This window comes from Thalia democratica, chromosome 8 (genome assembly GCF_965202585.1).
Source record: "Thalia democratica chromosome 8, ktThaDemo2.hap1.1, whole genome shotgun sequence".
NCBI lineage: Eukaryota > Metazoa > Chordata > Thaliacea > Salpida > Salpidae > Thalia > Thalia democratica.
In genome coordinates, this window is record NC_139172.1 from 29,047,245 (window position 1) to 29,066,383 (window position 19,139).

At 28.2% G+C, this 19,139-nt stretch overlaps 1 protein-coding gene across 1 annotated transcript; it reads left to right on the forward strand.

The window, feature by feature from the left end:
- Window positions 1-10,667: 10,667 nt before the first annotated feature.
- LOC145842353 (threonine--tRNA ligase 1, cytoplasmic-like) lies at window positions 10,668-16,154 on the forward strand. Its single transcript, XM_082949778.1, has 15 exons — window positions 10,668-10,760; window positions 10,892-10,987; window positions 11,137-11,242; window positions 11,498-11,648; window positions 11,800-11,924; window positions 12,043-12,175; window positions 12,260-12,388; window positions 12,655-12,900; window positions 13,074-13,240; window positions 13,614-13,785; window positions 13,949-14,077; window positions 14,230-14,408; window positions 14,794-14,923; window positions 15,262-15,483; window positions 15,913-16,154. Exons 1-15 carry the CDS (start codon window positions 10,715-10,717, stop codon window positions 16,021-16,023), a joined length of 2,142 nt encoding a protein of 713 aa, XP_082805904.1. The 5' UTR covers window positions 10,668-10,714; the 3' UTR covers window positions 16,024-16,154.
- The last annotated feature ends 2,985 nt before the right edge of the window (window positions 16,155-19,139 follow it).

Consider the following 19,139-nt stretch of genomic DNA (forward strand, 5'->3'; position numbering starts at 1 on the left):
GCTTAATTTTTTTTAGATGTAGCTAATTGTCACAAAAAAAACACACTGTAAACAACTTAAAACAATATAAAGAAAGTTTTGTGGTGGAATTTCTTGATTTTATGTAATTTTTATCTCTTTTTGTAAGTTTCATTGATTTCTAGTTCTTTTATTCTGAAAACAAGAAATTACATCATAATTTTTTTTTTAATTGGTTTTAATTGTTCACAGTGTGTTTTTGTTACTATAAGCCATTAGTAAAAAAAATTTGAACTTAAAACTCCAAGGTTGTAATTTTCGGATCCCATACATTTTGCATAGGTTTTAAGATAGTTATCAAATGCTAATGTTTTCATTATAATACTGGTTTAATTCATTTTTTCAACAACTGATTGTGAGTTCACCTGCTGGCAGTGATCACACGATTGGATTGTTGGTGTAATTTTTTTGTTGAAGCACAAGTGAACACTTGCTTGGGGGTTTGAGAATGCTTGGGACTTCCCACACTTTGTGGTTTTCTTGTTGAAATTTTAGCCTTATGAGTGTTCTCTAAATTTCTCCTGGTTGGTCACCAAGGTTTTTATTCATTTAAAAGATAGTTTTTTGCTTATTTCAGTTTTAGATAATTCAAGTTCAATATTAATGGGATAAGTAAAATTACACATAAGGTAACACACTTACTTTCCCCCAGAAAACATTTATCATTGCAATTTATCGTTTGAGACTAATATTATTTACCATAAAAAATCTTATTTACTTGGTATTTTGTTAGTCACTTTAAAACTTTGTCTACCAGTAATATAGTTCCTGAATTATTTAATGTGTTACAAAAGATAAAACTCTTGATATGTTAGCAGATTTTCAACTATTTATTTTAGTTGTTAAAACACAGAGAAGAATGTTTAGATGTTTAACAATCAAAGTTGTCCAGAAAGATTTAGAGCTATTGCTTCAAATAGAGTTAGCTAGGAAGTTATTCGAATTCTGCACATGATATTCGGAATTCTAAATGTTTTTAGAAAAACATTGATGCAATGGATATCATTATGACATATTTAGATTAAAATTATATTTAGAAAAATATTCTTTTCCACTTAATGTAATAAAATTTTTTGATGTTTTATTTGTATTATATCGATTTTGTTTTGGAACAATCTAGAAAATAATATCAATAATTTGATTCAAACTTTTTCTTTTTAACTCAACTAAAAGACTTTTACTGGCATTATAAAAAAAGACAACTTCAACTATTTCTTACATATTTTTAGTTTATACTCTAATAGTATTTTTTTCTTTTGCTTTTAAAATTTTGATGATTTTAGCTCTCACTAAGACTTTAAATTTTAAGTCTTTTAACTTTAGATAATTTTGAAAATTATCATGCACTGTAAATATTAAGATGTTTGAATAAATGTAACATTTGTATTTCGCAGTTTTTTATATAATCTAAAATCCTACAAACTTTGTTTATTATTTTAAAACAAAAAACAACTCTATGTATATTTCTAACGCCTTCAACTTTTATTATTATTTAATTGTTAGTGTCAAACTTACTGACATATAGATAGCATTACACAAGCAATCAGCTTAACTAAACTGTGCATGATGAAGCATGCAAGTTGTATGGTTTACAAATTTAAACTAAATGTTACATCAGTTATTTTCCAAAATGGCTTTTAACAAAAAAAAAATATCATAAGTTATTAGTCATAACTTATTATAGGTATCTAACTAAGTAGTCTATGATGTGAAATGTTTTACCGGTTAAAAAAAAATGTTCATTTATTAACTTTTTACCAGGAAATTTTTGTACACAGGTTTTAACCATATTTATATAAATAATCATTTACAATAGTTTTTTACTTCATAATTTCAGTTTACAAAAAAATTCTTTCAAAAATACTGTACTAACTTGTAAAAAATTAATCGGATATAAAATAAAGATCATATCAAATTTATGCATAAATTTGAAATTATTTATGCAAAATACTAAGTTTAACATATTTGACAATTTATGAAAAGAAACAAAATTTAATTTTAAAGATAAACACTAGTGTTATTGTAAACAACAGATTTTATTTTATAAATGTTTTTTTTTAATTCTAACTTTGTAAATTTTCAACTTTAAGTAAACGTAAAAATCTTCATAAAAAATCGAGAATTTTAAACTTAAAGAGAGCATTTCTATAATTAAAATATAGATTATAGTTAAAATATTTTATGTATTTACCGTTTAAAATCTTTAAAGTTTTGATAAAATTTAAAACTTCTTTGTTAGAGTGACAGGTAAAAAGATAATGAATCTTTATTTTTTTTACTTTAAATAAACTAAACACTTCTTGAAACAAAAAACTAGTTCTAAAGAAACTCTTTAGAAAAGTTATAAACGAACTTTAAGTAAAACTAAATTTAAATTCTTACTTTTAAGAGGCAGCATAACATACGTTTAATTAAAAAAATAATCTACCAGGTTACAGTAAACAAAATTATAGTAAATTATAAAGTACACTAGCCAGAACACTATTCCGAATTCAAAATTTAATATTTTCAAATAATTACTTAAAGAAAAAATTGTAGTTAAAAATAAACTTAGCTTGTAAAGAACTAAGTAACTTTGAAAATGATCTGAGCTTTTGAAATACCATAATAAAATAAAGTTTACTAATCTGTTCACTGTTTATCATTTATAACTTATTTATTTATCAAAGAAAACAAAGCAGTTTAATGAATTAATCTAGATGACAAAAAAAAAAGTCTCTTCAACAAAATTAAGTGCTTTTCTAATTTTGACGCAACTTTTTTTAGGTATACTGTAAACACTTTAACTGTAACTTGGATTTAAAAAACAAAAATTTGTTTTACTCACCTAAAAAGTTAGTTTTAATCTTTATAACATAAATAGTTTGCTACGAAATTTTTTGAAACAATTTGAAAAAAATGTAACAATATTAGGCCAGCTACCAGCCGAAATCGGCTATGCGTGTTGCGAAAAACAAAATAAAATAATAATAAGTTATAAACAAAGTGATGCAATAAACAAAACAAACAAATAATAAATATATGTAAAAATTTTTTTAAATTTTTAATAATTTAAGTTAATTTTGTTTATCATTTTATTGACTATTCGGTTTCTTAAAGTCTTTTTCTCCTTCTTTCAGTCTTTTGTGTACAGTAGATTGCCGTTTAGCGCGGCCATTTGCAGGTAACTCCCACCCGCTAGCTTTTATTTTTAAGCCATATTGTTAATGCTTAAGTCCTTAAAACGTATTTTTGTACTCAGAACTCAGAAGCAGCTATGTCCGATAGTAAAGTGACAGATTGCAATATAAAAAATACCATGGTTGAAAAAAGTTATTATAATTAGTTTTTGTACGTTGAGTTTTTATTAGTAGTATTTAATTTGGCTAAAGGTATAATACTAGATTAGTCAGTTTAAATTAGTTATGTTCTTTATTTAAATTTATTTAGGAATGTCTCTTTTTTACTTTATGTTGCAAAATTGAAAATATTTTTGTAAACAATTATGCATATAGCCTTTTATAACTTAAAATTGACAACAAAGGCAGAGTTTTATACTTAAAAAACGATTTGTATGCTAGAATATATACACTGGTAAAAAATACATTTTTGTTGAACAAGTGACGTTAAGTATAAGTGACCATAAAGCGTTGACGATCAAAATCTGAGATGCTAACAACGATAAAAACCATAGGTTGATATAAAACTAAATTTAAGTCTTGAATTGTATTGTCAACATTGTTTTATTATTTAGCTTAAACTTAAGGAAAAATTTGCGTATCTAAGAAAGTTTAGCGGAGAACTTACACATTAACAAGTTCTAAAGTCATTAGTTTGCTCTGAGTGCTGAGAAATGATAACAAAAATAATAATAAACAATGATGATCCCGCTATCAGCTGAAATCGTTTATGCAAGTTGTGTATATAAACCAATTATGTAAATAGTACACAACAATAAAAACAAAGAAGAACACTCTGATGCAACTAAACAGTATAAATAAATAAAAACGAAACAAAAATGAATTCGTTTTAATTTCTGGCCTTTTTGTCTGGTTCGGATTTTTTAAGTATTGCTTTTCTTTCAGTTTTTTTAATTGTAAGACCGGCGTTTCTCGCGGTCAAACTTTGAGAAATAGAACAATTAGTATCATCTGTATGCACATTGTACAAGCTTTAATATTTTGAAAACAACTTTAATTGTTTCATACTGAACAAAATTCTAAACGATTGGTACTAACTGAACTAAAACTAGTGACGTACCGGACTCACTATCCGGGTCCGGATCCGGCCGGATCTTGATATGAAAAAAAGATCCGGATCCGGCCGGATCTTGATTTTAAAAAAAGGTTCAGATCCGGTTCCGGCCGGATCCTAACAGAGATCCGGCCGATTCGGATCTAGTTAGTAAAAAAGAGCATACAAAAAAGTATTTTTTTCATAAACAAACTCTGTGTAAATTAAAAAGAGTCATTTTCGTCAGTTAAGATTAAATACCTACCGTGATTGGCCCATTTAGTACACGTGACTAATTTATATTTGTTTACATTAAACTATGAAATAAACATTTCAGAAATGCAACTCTTTATCTATGTTGTAAAATTAAAAACTTTACTACCAAATTGTCAACCTTATGGCTAGCTGTTCTACTGATAATTAAATTAAAGTAGTTTTTTTCAGTTTTCAAAAACCTCATTCTGACACAGGCTAGTTTATACTAACTCTAGCTAGTTTTTTTTTTTTGACTTAAACAGTGGCAACCCTGCTAGTTTGAAAAATTTTAGGAGTTTTTGAAAATCTTAGGCTGCCTCAGGCTAGTTTAGTTTTTTATAAAAACTCAGATTAGTTTTAAGATTTTTTGAAAAACTCAGGTTAGTTTTCTTTAAGATTTTGGATGAGTTTGAGCTGATCAAGTTTTCAATATTTTGTAATTTTCTAGTATATTTAGTTCAAGAACTTGATTTCAAATTGTTAATTGTAAATATTATCTAAATTTGTCAGCCTTGTGGCTAGCTGTTCTACTTATTATTAGTTTTAAGTTTTTTTTTCAGTTTTAAAAATTAATTCTGACTAAGGCTAGTTTATACTCAATTTACAGGGTTCCCATATCCCTAAATTTTTGTAATTTTCCAAAAAAAAACCATTAATTTTCCTAAATAAAATTGAAAAATCATGAATATTCCTAGATTTTAGTGCTTGACAAATTTTTATGATACATATATAATATAACTCATTTTCCGGGTCCGGCCGGATATTGCCATTTTTATCTGATATCTGGAGCCGGCCGGATCTTGATATGAAAAAAAGATCCGGATCCGTCCGGATCTCGATTTAAAAAGATCCGAATCCGGTTCCGACCGGATTTTAATTTGAAAAAACTATTCGGATCTGGGTCCGACCGGATCCTAATTTGAAAAAAAAGTCCGGTTCCGAAATTATAGGTCCGGTAATTCACTAACTAAAATAAAGTGAGCGAAAGAATGTTGATTAAACTTATTTTACAGATGATCCTAATTGTTTTATTTCTCTAAGTTTGACCGCAACAAACACCGGTCTTCCAAATTAGAAAAACTTAAACAGGAAAGAAAGCATGTCTTAAAAAACCAAAGCAAACAAAGAGGCCAGAAATCAAAACTAATTCATTTTTGTTTCGATTTTATTAGTTTGTACTTTTTGTCAACTTGTTTGCATCAGAATGTTCTTTTTTTTTATTGTTGTGTACTCTTTATATAAGTGATTTTTTAGTACAACCTGCATAATTTTAATGTGCGAACCTCAGCTGATAGCGGGCTCATCATTGTTTATTGTTATTTTGATATTATTTCTCAGCACTCAGCAGTCTGAGCACACTGATGACTTTAGAATTTATTAATGTTTAACCTCTCCGCTATATTTTTTAGGTACGCACATCTTCCCTTAATTTTAAGCTAGATAATAAAGCAATGTTGACAATGCAATTCAAGACTTTTATTTAGTTTTATTTCAAACTATTCGTTGTTGGCAACTCAGATTTTGATCGTCAACGCTTTATGGGTTACACTTGTTCAACAAAAGTGTGTTTTTTTACAAATGTATATATTCTTGAATACAAATAGTTGTACAGCATTGTTTTTTAAGCATAAAATTTTGCCATTTTTGTGAATTTCTATTTTAAGTTATAAAAGTCTATTTGAATAATTGTTTGCAAAAATATTTTTGATTTTGCAACATAAAATAAAAAAGAGACATTCGTAAACAAATTTAAATGAATAAAATAACTAATTTAACTGGCTAATCAAGTACATATTATACTTTAAGCCTAAGTAAATAGTATTAATAAAAACTAATTAAAATAACTTTTTTATTTAAACAGTGGTTTTTTTTTTAATATTGTAATATGTAACTTCACCATTGGACATTAGCTGCTATGAATCCAGAACTAAGTTTTAAGGACTTATTTAAGTAGCATAAAAATAAGAAGAGACAGGAGTTGCATGCAAATTACCGCGCTAAACGGCAATTTACTGTACACAAAGAATATTGCATCACTTTGTTTATAACTTATTGTTATTATTTTTTTATTTGGTTTCTCTATGCACAATACGCATAGCCGATTTCAGCTGGTACCAGTCCGATATTGTTTTTAACTCATCTAAAAAAATTTCTTGGCAAATTATTTTTATAATAAAGATAAAAACTAACTTTTTATATGAGTAAAACAAAGTTTTTGTTTTATAATATAAGTTACAGTTAGATTTTTTTTTACAGTATACCTAAAAAAAGTTGCGTCAAAATTTGGAAAGCACTTATTTTTGTTGAAGAAACTTTTTGTTTGTTATCTAGATTAGATGAAAACTGCTTTGTTTACTTTGATAACTCAATAAGTTATAAATGATAAACAGTGAACAGATTAGTAAACTTTATTTTATTATGTGTGGTATTTTTAAAACTCAGATCATTTTTAAAGTTACTTAGTTCTTGACAAGCTAAGTTTATTTTCTTTAAATTTTTTCTTTAAGTAATTATGTGAAAATATTAAAATTAGAATTCGGAATAATGTTCTGGCTAGTATACTTTATAATTTACTATAACTTTGTTAACTGTAACCTGGTAGTTTAGTTTTTTAATTAAACATATGGTATACTGCCTCTGAAAAGTGAGAATTTAAATGTAACTTTATTTTAAGTTCGTTTATAACTTTTCTAATAAGTTTCTTTAGAACTAATTTTTTGTTTTAAGAAGTGACTAGTTTATTTAAAAGAAAAAAAATATTCACTACCTTTTTACCTAATACTCTAACAAAAAATTTTTATGATTTATAAAAACTTTAAAGATTTTCAACCCTAAATACATAAAATATTTTAATCATAATCTATATGTTAATTATAGAAATGCTTTCTTTAAGCTTAGAATTAACGTTATTTTATGAAGATTTTTTCGTTAAGTTAAAGTTGAATATTTACAAAGTTTATACGCAAAAAAAATCATTTAAATGATTAAATCTTTTGTTTACGTTCACATTACTGTTTATCTTTTAAATTTAGTTTTGTTTCTTTTCATAAATTGTCAAACATGTTAAACTTAGTTTTTTGCATAAATAATTAAAAATTTATGCATAAATTTGGTATGATCTTTTTCTATTTCCGATTAATTTTTTACAAGTTAGTACAATATTTTTGAAATAATTTTTTTTCTAAACTAAAATTATGAAATAAAAAACTATTGTAAATAATTATTTAAATAAATATGGCTAAAATCTGTGTACAAAAACTTTTTTGTGAAAAGTTACTAAAAGAACTAATATTTTTTTAAACCGGCAAAACATTTCACTTCACAGACTACTTAGTTAGATGCCTTAAATAAGTTATGTTATGACTCATAACTTATGAGAACTTTTTTTGTTTAAAGCCATTTTTGAAAATAACTGATGTAACATTTAATTTTAAATTTTAAACCATGCAACTTGCATGCTTCATCATGCACAGATTAATTAAGCTTGTTGCTTGTGTAGTGCTTACTAATTGTCATTAAGTTCGACAATATTAATTAAAGAATAATTAAAATTAAAAGTTGAAGCCGTTAGAAATATACATAGAGTTGTCTTTTGTTTTTAAATATTAAACAAAGTTCGTAGGATTTTAGATTATATAAAAAAACTGCGAAATACAAATGTTACATTTATTCAAACACCGTAGAATTTACAGTACATGATAACTTTCAAAATTAACTTCAGTTTAAGACTTATAATTTAAGTTGTTAGTGAGAGCTAAAATCATCAAAATTTCAAAAGCAAAAGAAAAAATATAGTATTAAAGTATAAACTAAAAGTATGTAAGAAATAGTTGAAGCTGTCTTTTTTTAATAATGCCAGTAAAAGTCTTTTAGTTGAGTTAAAAAGAAAAAGTTTGAATCAAATTATTGATATTTTTTCTAGATTGTTCCAAAAAAAATCGATATAATTATAAATGAAACAATATAAAACTTTATTACATTAAATGGAACAGATTATTTTTCTAATTTTATTTTAAATCTAAATATGTCATAATGATATCCATTGCATCAACATTTTTCTGAAACCATTTAGAATTCCGAATATCACATGCAGAATTCCAATAATTTCCTAGTTAACTCTATTTGAAGCAATAGCTCTAAATCTTTCTGGACAACTTTGATTGTTAAACATTAAAAATTTTTCTCTGTGAATTAATACCTAAAATAAATAATTGGAAATCTACTAATATATCAAGAAATTTATCTTTTGTAACACATTAAAAAATTCAGGAACTATATTACTGGTAGACAAAGTTTTAAATGTCTAACAAAATACCAAGTAAATAAGATTTTTTTATGGTAAAAAACATCAGTCTCAAGCCATAAATTGCAATGATAAATGTTTTCTGGGGAAAAGTAAGTGTGTTACATGATGTGTAATTTTACTTGACCCATTAATATTGAATCACACCAACAATCCAATTGTGTGATCACTGCCACCAGTGAAATTCACTATCAGTTGTTGAAAAAATAAATTAAACCAGTATTATAATGAAAACATTAGCATTGGATAATTATCTTAATACCTATGCAAAATGTATTGGATCCGAAGTTTGGACCTTAGAGTTTTAAGCTCAATTTTTTCTACTAATGGCTAATAGTAACACAAACACACTGTGAACGATTAAAACCGATTTAAAAAAAGTTTTATGATGTAATTTTTTGTTTTCAAAAAAAAAGATCTGGAAATAAATTAAAGTTACAAAAAGAGATTAAAATTACATAAAATCAAGAAATTCAACCACAAAACTTTTTATTAAATTGTTTTAAATTGTTTACAGTGTGTTTTTATGACAATTAGCCACATATAAAAAAAATTAAGCTCAAAACTTCAAGATCCCAATTTTCGGATCCCATTAATTTTGCATTGGATGGTTTTTAGAAAATTGGTTGGTGCCAAGGTGAAAGCTTCTTCAAATCATCTATAATTTTGTACAGAGTGTTTTCAAAACTGATGTTTTTCTACCTTTAAAAAAAAAAAAAACCATTAAGTTTTTCCAGCTGGATAATCATAAGTAGCTGTAAAAATAAGCACCCTAACATACACTCATATTTTACTACCTACTTGAGGCTATAGGGGGATCCAACGTTTTAATTTAACAATAAGGGCTGTAATGAAATATACAGCTCTAAGCTTTTTAGAAAATCTTGTCCTGATTTTCATTCTAGTTCTTGTATGAAATTTAGTTGTTCTAGTTTCAAAATTTTGATATTTTATAACCAACTTTGTTAAAATATTAGATTTTTATTGGTTTTGATAAATTTAATAAATTTTCCAAATTTATTTATGATTTTTATGGTTTTAAATATGGTTGACTCTTGAAAGTTTTTTGTCACTTTGGATAGTTTTTTTGACAAAGAGTGGCATCCCTGAGAAGACCAAAACTTCTTTTATTTCAAACAAATTGTAAAAATTATTTTTACTGGTTAAGTATAGTTGTGTAGCTACATACTGAAATGTTTGTCTAATTAAATTTTCTTCAGTTGTTATGTTTAAAAACTTGTTAAAACTGAACAGACCTTTCCTGCAGAACTTTCAAAGATTTAAACAGGTAAAAAATTTAGTAGTTGCTGCAGTACTCTCTAAAGCCTTTTTTTAAATGAATTTAAATATTTGTTTTAAGGACTAAAAGTAATTTCAGTTTCTTAACTTTTCTTTAACACATTTTATTTTAATGCAGAGTTGCCACACACTCCAGACATTTAGGATAAATCCAGATGTTTTGAAATTTTGAAATTCTAGGATGACTTAGTATAGCTCAGGATGTTTTGAATTTGTTTTTTAAATTGAGCTGACTCACTATAGTTTAGTTTTTTTATAAAAAACTCAAGATAGTTTTAAGACTTGAAAATTTCTAGGCCAGTTTTTTCTACATTTTGAATAGAATTTAGTTGATTTAATTTCAATATTTTGTTATTTTATAAACAACTTTGTTAAAAAATTTGATTTTCTTCATTAAAAAAGATTTTAATTTTTAATGGATTTGATAAAACTTAAGATGACTTACAGTTTTTTTGAAAAATTTTTGGTTACTCAGGTTTTTTTTTATGCCTTGAAGAGTTGTAACCCTGTTATTTTCATAAACTAATATACTGTTGTTTTTTTGTAATCTTTATTACAAATTTTTATTTAAATTTTCAGTTTTATAAAGTAATTAAATAAAACTAATAGACTACTTCAAAAAGTGTTATGGAAGACATCACACAAAAAATGGCATCTGTAAACGTGAAAAAAGGTAAAACTTATTTACTTAATAATAAACAAGTTTTTAATGGAAAACTGACAAACCTAAATAAATTAAAATTATTTAAAATATTTTTTTAATTTGTTGAATACTTCTAATCGGCTAATTATCTTGCTGTACAGAAGGAGTTATGGAACTCGACCCAAGACCAAAGTACATTGATGACAGAGAAAAGCTGTTTTTGCAGTTGAAGGAAGAATCTGATATGTTGATGAAAGGTTTTTCATTATAACATGTATTAAATTAGTTTAAAGTATAATAAGTATTGAAATTTTGTTCAGAACATATGTTGTTTGCATAAAGTTAAAACTTGTGTTATTACTTCCTCAAATATAATTTGTGTAAAATGAGAGTATAAACTCTGCAGAAAAGCAAGCAAACTCACAACCTATCAAAATTACCCTTCCTGATGGAGAAGTATTGGAAGGTAAATCCTGGGTCACATCGCCAATGAGCATTGCTGAAGGAATCAGGTTGGTTTTTTAATGAGTGGTTAATTGAATTGTTGCTTTATGATGCTGTAATGCATTTGTTTTTTACTTTTGTTGTACTAATAATACATATATATATTAATATATATATACATATATACTTGAAGCTGGTAAACTTTTAAAAACTCCAATGAATAAATGTTTTACTGACTTATACAATTTTCTTAATCTAAGTAAATTTTAACTAGTAGATAACATAAAAAGACAACATTTTATTCTTGTGAACCATAATAACAGCCAAGGACTTGCCCAAAATGCTGTAGTAGCAAAAGTCAATGACCAAATGTGGGATTTGGACAGGCCTTTTGAGGAAGATTCATCTCTGGAGCTGATCACTTTCCAGAGTAAAGACAAAGATGGTAACAAAGTCATCAACAGTGATGCTCAGGTTTGTAATTCTTTATTAAACAAGTATGCATTAAAAAGCTTTAAATAAAAAACAATTTTAAACCAAGCTTACGTTTTGAAGCTAAATTGCATGTGAAATGACTAATGCATTTATTTCTATAATTTTTTAATTGTGAAAATATTTAACACAGTACGTGTACTGGCATTCAACTGCTCATGTTTTGGGTGAAGCTCTCGAAAGAGTTTATGGAGGGGAGTTGTGCTACGGACCTCCAGTTGACAACGGATTCTACTATGACATGCACATGGAAAATCAGTTAGTTTAAATATTAATACAGCACTTATAATTTTATACAAAAATATCTTCAAAATTCAAGTAGCTTGTTCAGCAAGCTTCAAGTCAATTTTTAATAATACAGTCAAATGTATTGCAGGCAAGTTTCTGACAAGCACTTCCCAGAACTTGAAAAGGTGATGAAGAAAATTGCTGCGGAAAAGCAGCCTTTTGAAAGGCTCGAAGTCAAAGTTGAGACGCTCAAAGAAATGTTCAAGTACAACAAGTTCAAGGTATAATTTAAAATTTATTCAATCATTTTATTTAGCTCAGGTGTTATTAATGAATGATGATTTTCAAACCCTTTCAATTCACAGTTGCGCCTGTTGAACGAACGTGTGAAGACGCCAACAACGACTGTCTACAGATGCGGATCCTTGATTGATCTTTGCAGGGGCCCTCATCTCAGGCATACTGGAAAAGTCAAAGCTTTCAAACTGTACAAGGTGCTAATTTGTATAATTAAAAACAATTATACCTTTAGTTGGTATACTTTTAAAAAGTTCAAGTTTAAATACATTTGTACTAAATATAACTCTTTAGAAGTAATTATTTCCATTTAATAAACTAAATACAACAAAAAGAATTTAAAAGTGCAGTCTAGTTTATAAACATTGTCTAAACAAGTTATTTAAATTTTGGTAATCCTAATTTGATAAAAATGAGGAAAAAAATAGAAACACCCAATTTAACAAACAACGCTTGTACTAAGAACTCTTCAGCGTACTGGGAAGGCAACCAGGACATGGAGACTCTGCAGAGAGTGTACGGCATCAGCTTCCCTGACAAGAAGGACCTTAAAGAGTGGGTGGAGTTTCAGGAGGAGGCGAAAAAGAGGGACCACAGGAAGATCGGCAAGGAGCAGGAATTGTTCTTCTTCCACGAATTGTCACCTGGAAGCTGCTTCTTCCTGCCCAAGGGACGGTTCATCTACCACCAGCTTGAATCTTTTATAAGGGTGGGTTTGTGTTATAAACTGATTATATAAAATTGTTTAGATAAATTTTGTTCAAAATAAGGCATATGTTATGTAATATAAATCTTATTGTTTTGCTACATTACCTAGTAAAATGTTTTTTTATTAGGTAAGTTTTAGTTCATGTTTACACAGTTTTTCAATAATTCATTCAGGAGGAGTACAGGAAACGTGGATTTCAGGAAGTGATCTCTCCGAATATTTACAACAGCGACCTGTGGAAAACATCTGGTCACTGGCAACATTATGAAGAAAACATGTTCCGCACCTCCATTGAAAAACAAGTCTTCGCTCTCAAGCCCATGAATTGTCCTGGCCATTGGTATGTTTTACTTTAGTTGAATAAAAAAGTTTAACTATATACAAATTATGTATATCTTAATACTAGCTTCCAAATCACTTCAACTTTGTATAAAAAAAATATCTTAAAATTTTGTTGATAAAAAAGGTCTATTATAATGGTTGATACTAATATAGTTTATTAAAATTGGAGGTTGGTATTAAAAGAGAATTTGTAATAAGCAAAATGTTGTCAAGCTAACAAAATAACAAAATGTTGCCTCAGCTTTTCAAGACCAAAATAAATGATACTAATACAGTTATTGATTATATATATATAATGTTGCCATATCATTTTATAAACAAAACTGACATAAGAGTTGACTAAAAATGTTGATTATGTATTTGTTATACAGTTTGATGTTCCGCCACCGCAGCCGTTCGTGGAGAGAATTGCCGTTACGGATGGCTGATTTCGGTGTGTTGCACAGGAACGAGGCGAGCGGAGCGCTGACTGGACTGACGAGGGTCAGAAGGTTCCAACAGGACGATGCCCACATTTTCTGCATGCAGTCGCAAATTAAACAGGTGAAGAAAAAATTTGTATTAAGATAAAATGTTCATTTTATAATCAAATAGTTATTATTTTTTTTAAATTCTATAAACTTGTCGGTTGATAAGTGTTTTTTATCTAAGCTTCTCAAATTGAAAAAAATATACACACACTGTAATTAAACTTCTTTATTCTTAGGAAGTGGAGGGAGCTTTGGATTTCCTGGAGAAAGTATACAAGGTTTTCGGTTTCACGTTCAAGCTGTTCCTTTCCACCAGACCCGAAAAGTACATGGGTGAACTTTCATTGTGGAATGCTGCTGAAAAAGTTTGTGTTTTTAAATAATTCAGTTGTCAAAAAATAACATACATATAACCGACAAAAAAAAAATTAAAGACATTTAAAAGTCGGAAATTGTATGGTTATAAAGCCTTCATACTTAAATTTTCAAAACATTTCAAATAAACAACTTTTTACAGAAACTGCAAGAAGTTTTGGACGAATCGGGTCACAACTGGGAGTTGAATCCGGGCGACGGGGCTTTCTACGGACCGAAAATAGACATTCAGATTTGCGACGCTCTGAGGCGGCCACACCAGTGCGCCACGGTACAACTCGATTTCCAGCTTCCCATCAAGTTCGACCTCAAATACGTCGGGTGAGAGTTTTTGAATTTTCAGAATAGCATTTTAGTTTAGCAAGTAAAAGTAATTGTTCATAACAATTAAAGTAAAACAACTGGTGCAAGATTTTTTTCGGGCAGACCTAAGCAATGGGTTTGTAAGTGTTTTTGTATTTGTGGTGTTCAAGTATCTAACAATAACAATAAATATCTACTCCGAACGAGTGTTATAAGAAGTTAATGTAACATGTGTATAAAAGTTTATGGTGAGTCTGATTTATATGCTTCAGTTGATTGATAATCCTTTAAGTCTTAAGGAACTTATCTAAATGCTCAAAACGTGTATTTCGAGTATGAGCATGTCAGATAAAATGTAGCTGTTTTAATGAATTAACAACATCATTTGTATTTTTTTTATCAGACAAGACGGAAAGGAAGACGAACGTCCAGTCATCGTACATCGTGCTATCCTCGGTTCAGTTGAAAGGATGATCGCCATTTTGACCGAAAATTTCGCTGGAAAGTGGCCGCTGTGGCTCTCACCAAGACAAGTTTGTATTTATATCAGTTTTTTGTAAGTAGTTTTATAAGAATATTTTTTGAGTGTATGGTTCCCTAAGGGATATGGGTTTCAATAAAAGTTTAAAAACAGTCTGGTAGATTTTGTAATCATATTTAAATAATTTTTGAAAAAATAAATAGTTGTCTTTCTAAGTCAGTTGAACTTTGTTTGAGTTGTCTTCACTTATAACTGAACACAAATTAAAAAAAAAAGGCTTTATACATTGCTCAGTTTAGATGCAAATGACTGATTTGTCGAAACACAAAGCAATTTCATTTCACAAAAACTAAAACATCATATGAATTATATATTTTTCCATCCAATCAGGTGATGGTATTGGCGATAAGTTCAAAATTCGACGGTTACGCGCAAAAGGTGCGGGATGAGCTGTACGCCAGCGGATTGGAGGCCGATTTCGAAGATGATCCGGGGCTTACCCTGAACAAGAAGGTGCGAAACGCGCAATTGGCGCAGTACAACTTCATACTGGTGGTGGGTCAGAAAGAGGAGGAGAACAACACGGTCAATGTCAGGTCCAGGGACAATGAGGTTTGTTTTTGTTATTTATATTACTTATAAAAATAAGTTGTTTATGTTCTACAAAAAAAGCTTAATATTAATTTTTATTCTAATTTTAGTTTAAGGTTAACATTATTTTTTTATCAGAAAACTTTAAAATGTAGCATGTTTTTTAAAACCTCTTAAACTGAACTTAATTTCAAAGGCAATGTATTTTGATCTATTTTTTCTAAAAAGTAAGTTTTCTTATCTCTCTACTTTTAAAAAAAGGTTTTGAATTAAGTCATGGTTGCTACTTACACAGGAGTCTAAATTTTACTTAATATTTTTTTATCCCAGCCTAAAAGTTTATTTTGGTGAGATTTTATAGAAACAAATTAGTTTCATATATTGTATAAGTATACCAATCTCATTTAAAACAACCTTGTTTTAAGATTAAAACAATAATATTTATCACAGCAACACGGAGAGTTTTCTGTTGGAGATTTCGTGTCGAGGGCCAAGCAGCTGATCGCAGAAAGGCACCAGCACGCAGAGAAGGTTTTCAAACCTCAGCAACAAGAAGAATAAATATTACAATCATCATGAATTTTTTCAAGTATTCGCGCTGGTCTTTTTGTTTCGTTTGCGTTTGGAGCCCAATGCATTTAATAGAATTACTTGTTTTAGTATATGGTACATTTTAGTTATTTTTCAATCATTTGCTGGATGAACTTACTAGTTTTGTTGATGTAATAAAATTTTTAGAGTTGAGAGTTGTTATTTACCATGTAGTCATCTTAAGTTTACTTATAAAAACTAATAACAATCGCATGGAAACAAGTAAAAGTCAAAATAATATATATTGTTTCTTGGCCTTGTTACACCAAAGACTTGTAAAACTAGTCTTCAACTTCCGTATCTGATTTCAATTTAATCATTATGTTTTGTGTGGGATTAACTGAAAAAAAAAGTTTATATTTCGGTAATTGTCTTGGCTACGTCTTTAAGTATATTTGAACTAAAACGATATTAACCAGGTTTTCCCTTTTTTTACATAAAGCCCCTTTAAAGAAATTTAAAAATCTATGACCTCTCTCTCAAATAAATCAATGTTTCATACGTCTATGAACGTTTTTGCTCTTCATCGTTAACTTCAGAACGTCTAGTTAAAGTTTCAAATTGTGGCCCGAAGGTTCTAGGTCTTTTAACAATACATCGTCATGCGTCTAAGACGTAATTTTCAAACCCTTATGTTTAGAAAACTTTACCTGTAATTACGGTCTTGAGCAAATTTACATCTAGCTGCCAAATATATTTTAACAAAAGACACTGCTTCAGAAATGACAATATATTAGTTTCTACCTAACCGTATGCTCTAGTCTTTAATTTATAACTTTTGACAGGTGCCAAAAATTTGTTTAAAGTTATATTTCATTGAACTACATAAAATATAATATATACTACTGGTTGCTGCTTAATCAGGTGAGGTTTTGAAGTTTTTGCGAAAATCTCACTAAATTGCCATATGTTCATAAACAACCACTTCCTGAAAAGAGTAGCTGTTTTATTCTGTGGTCCGGAATAGTCTCTGACAAAGATACAATAAAAGTTGGCGTGTACTATCTTTTTTGAATTTTATCAAACTATTATTACTATCAAATCCTTATAGAAAAATGATTTAAAGCAGTGTTTTCCTAACTCATTTTCATAATTGCCCTTTGCCATAAGTAAAAGAATAATTGCCCCCGTTTAATAATTATCCTCCTTTGCTAGTTGAATACACATTTACGTTTTCAACCTTACTAGTTATTGCCCTTATTACCTAAATCGGCTTAAATAAGCCGTATCACCCTTTTTTTTGCAAAACTCTGCTGTAAAGCTCCTGTGAACTATTAATCTTTTTGTAAAGAACTTTCTAAAGTTAAAAAAGATATATATATATATTAGATATACAAAAGTTATATGATAGTAACTTAACAAAAAAAAAATAACTATGACATACTAAATGAATAGCATATTACTTGTTATTGGAACATATGTTATTGGAATAAATAGTAACTGACGTTAAAAAAATATTTTTAAGGAATAGATCAACAAAATTTTTTTATTAATAATGGTTGCCACTTTACCTGGAAAAACCTAAAATTTGACAATTTAGGCTAAAATAACCTGGAATTTTAGAAATTTTGAAAAAAACCTGGAATTTTTATCAAAAAACCTGAAATTTTTAACATTTTCAGTTGTAAATTTTGATTTGTCACAAAAAATCTATCAGATAATTAACATTTTTTGTCATCATCAAAAATATTTTTTATTAAAAAACACATTTAAAGTAACTTAACAGTATCTTTTCAATAATTTTATACTATCTAACACAGTTTCTTAAATTGAAATTAATTTAAAACTAAAAATAGACCCAAAAATGTGTACTTTTAAACACCTGGAAAAAATTTGGAAAACCTGGAAAAAAAATTTGAAAAAACGAGTGGCAACCCTGATTAATTAAGGAACTATAAATACATAAATAACAAATTATAATTTCCCTGTTTGGATTTTGAAGTTCTTAAGCAACAAATTTTTGTAACTTTTGAAAATTGTAGTCTTGAAAACTATTATGTAAGTTCACTACGATACCGATGGTATACTTACTCCCACCCGCGCATGTTTCTACCTATTTTTTTTAATCTTTTTGGTTAACATTTTCATTTATTTTTACTGCTACTGTTACTCCATACTCTTGGTCGGTAAGTAGTTCTCAAATTTGATTGGGTGAGAATTGTGCACGGGTGGGAAATGATTTTGGGTTGGAATTAAGCAGTTCCCGTACTTATAACAATATGGAAGTTCTACTTAATCTGAGCATGTAATGTACTATTCGTCAAACTAATCTGATTTTTGTTAAAATTTTATTAAAACGTAGTAGAGTGTATCTTTTAAAAATGTATCTATAGATCGATAAATAAGCCTCATAAAATTTTTGTTATTGTACTTTAGAATGGTTTGTCTAAACAATAAACTTTAAATGATACATATGTCTAACCCTGGGGTTGGCAGACGTTTGGCGGTTGCGAACCAAATTTAGATAATAAAAATATTTGCTGGCTGTAGTTTTAGTTTTTACTCTTTATATTAGTGCCGAAATATCTAGTGCAAGTTTTTAAAATCCCGTAATTTTTTTTAGCACCCTTAATTTTTACTCTTCATTACAAACCCCATAGTTTAAATTCCTCAGAATTTTTATTGCGGGTTAAAGTTATAACTTTGGTTGGTTGCATGCTTTGGGCCGCAGTTTGCCGAACGCTGGTTTAACCAGTAATACAACTGTCTTTATTTCTGGTAAGTATGTAGAGCACAGTATTTAAACATATTATGTTAATAAACAAGTTACCTGATTTCAGTAGGAAGTTTGAAATTAAACTGTTTTACGAGGAAAATAAGTATATTTAGAAGAAAAATTAAAGCAAAAAATACCAATAAAGTATTAGTAAGCTCTTCCTATTTATCATACAAAACTCAGCAGTTAATTTACTTTTTCTTTACTTTCTGAAAACTAAAAATACATACAAGTTCAGACTTCTAAATAGTTTCTTGACATAAAATTAAGTTTAAAACTTTCAGCTTTGTTTATATTTTACTGCTACTCCATTAGTCATTTGAGATACTAAACACAGAAAAAAAGCTGATGTCTATAGGTTATTAAAGAC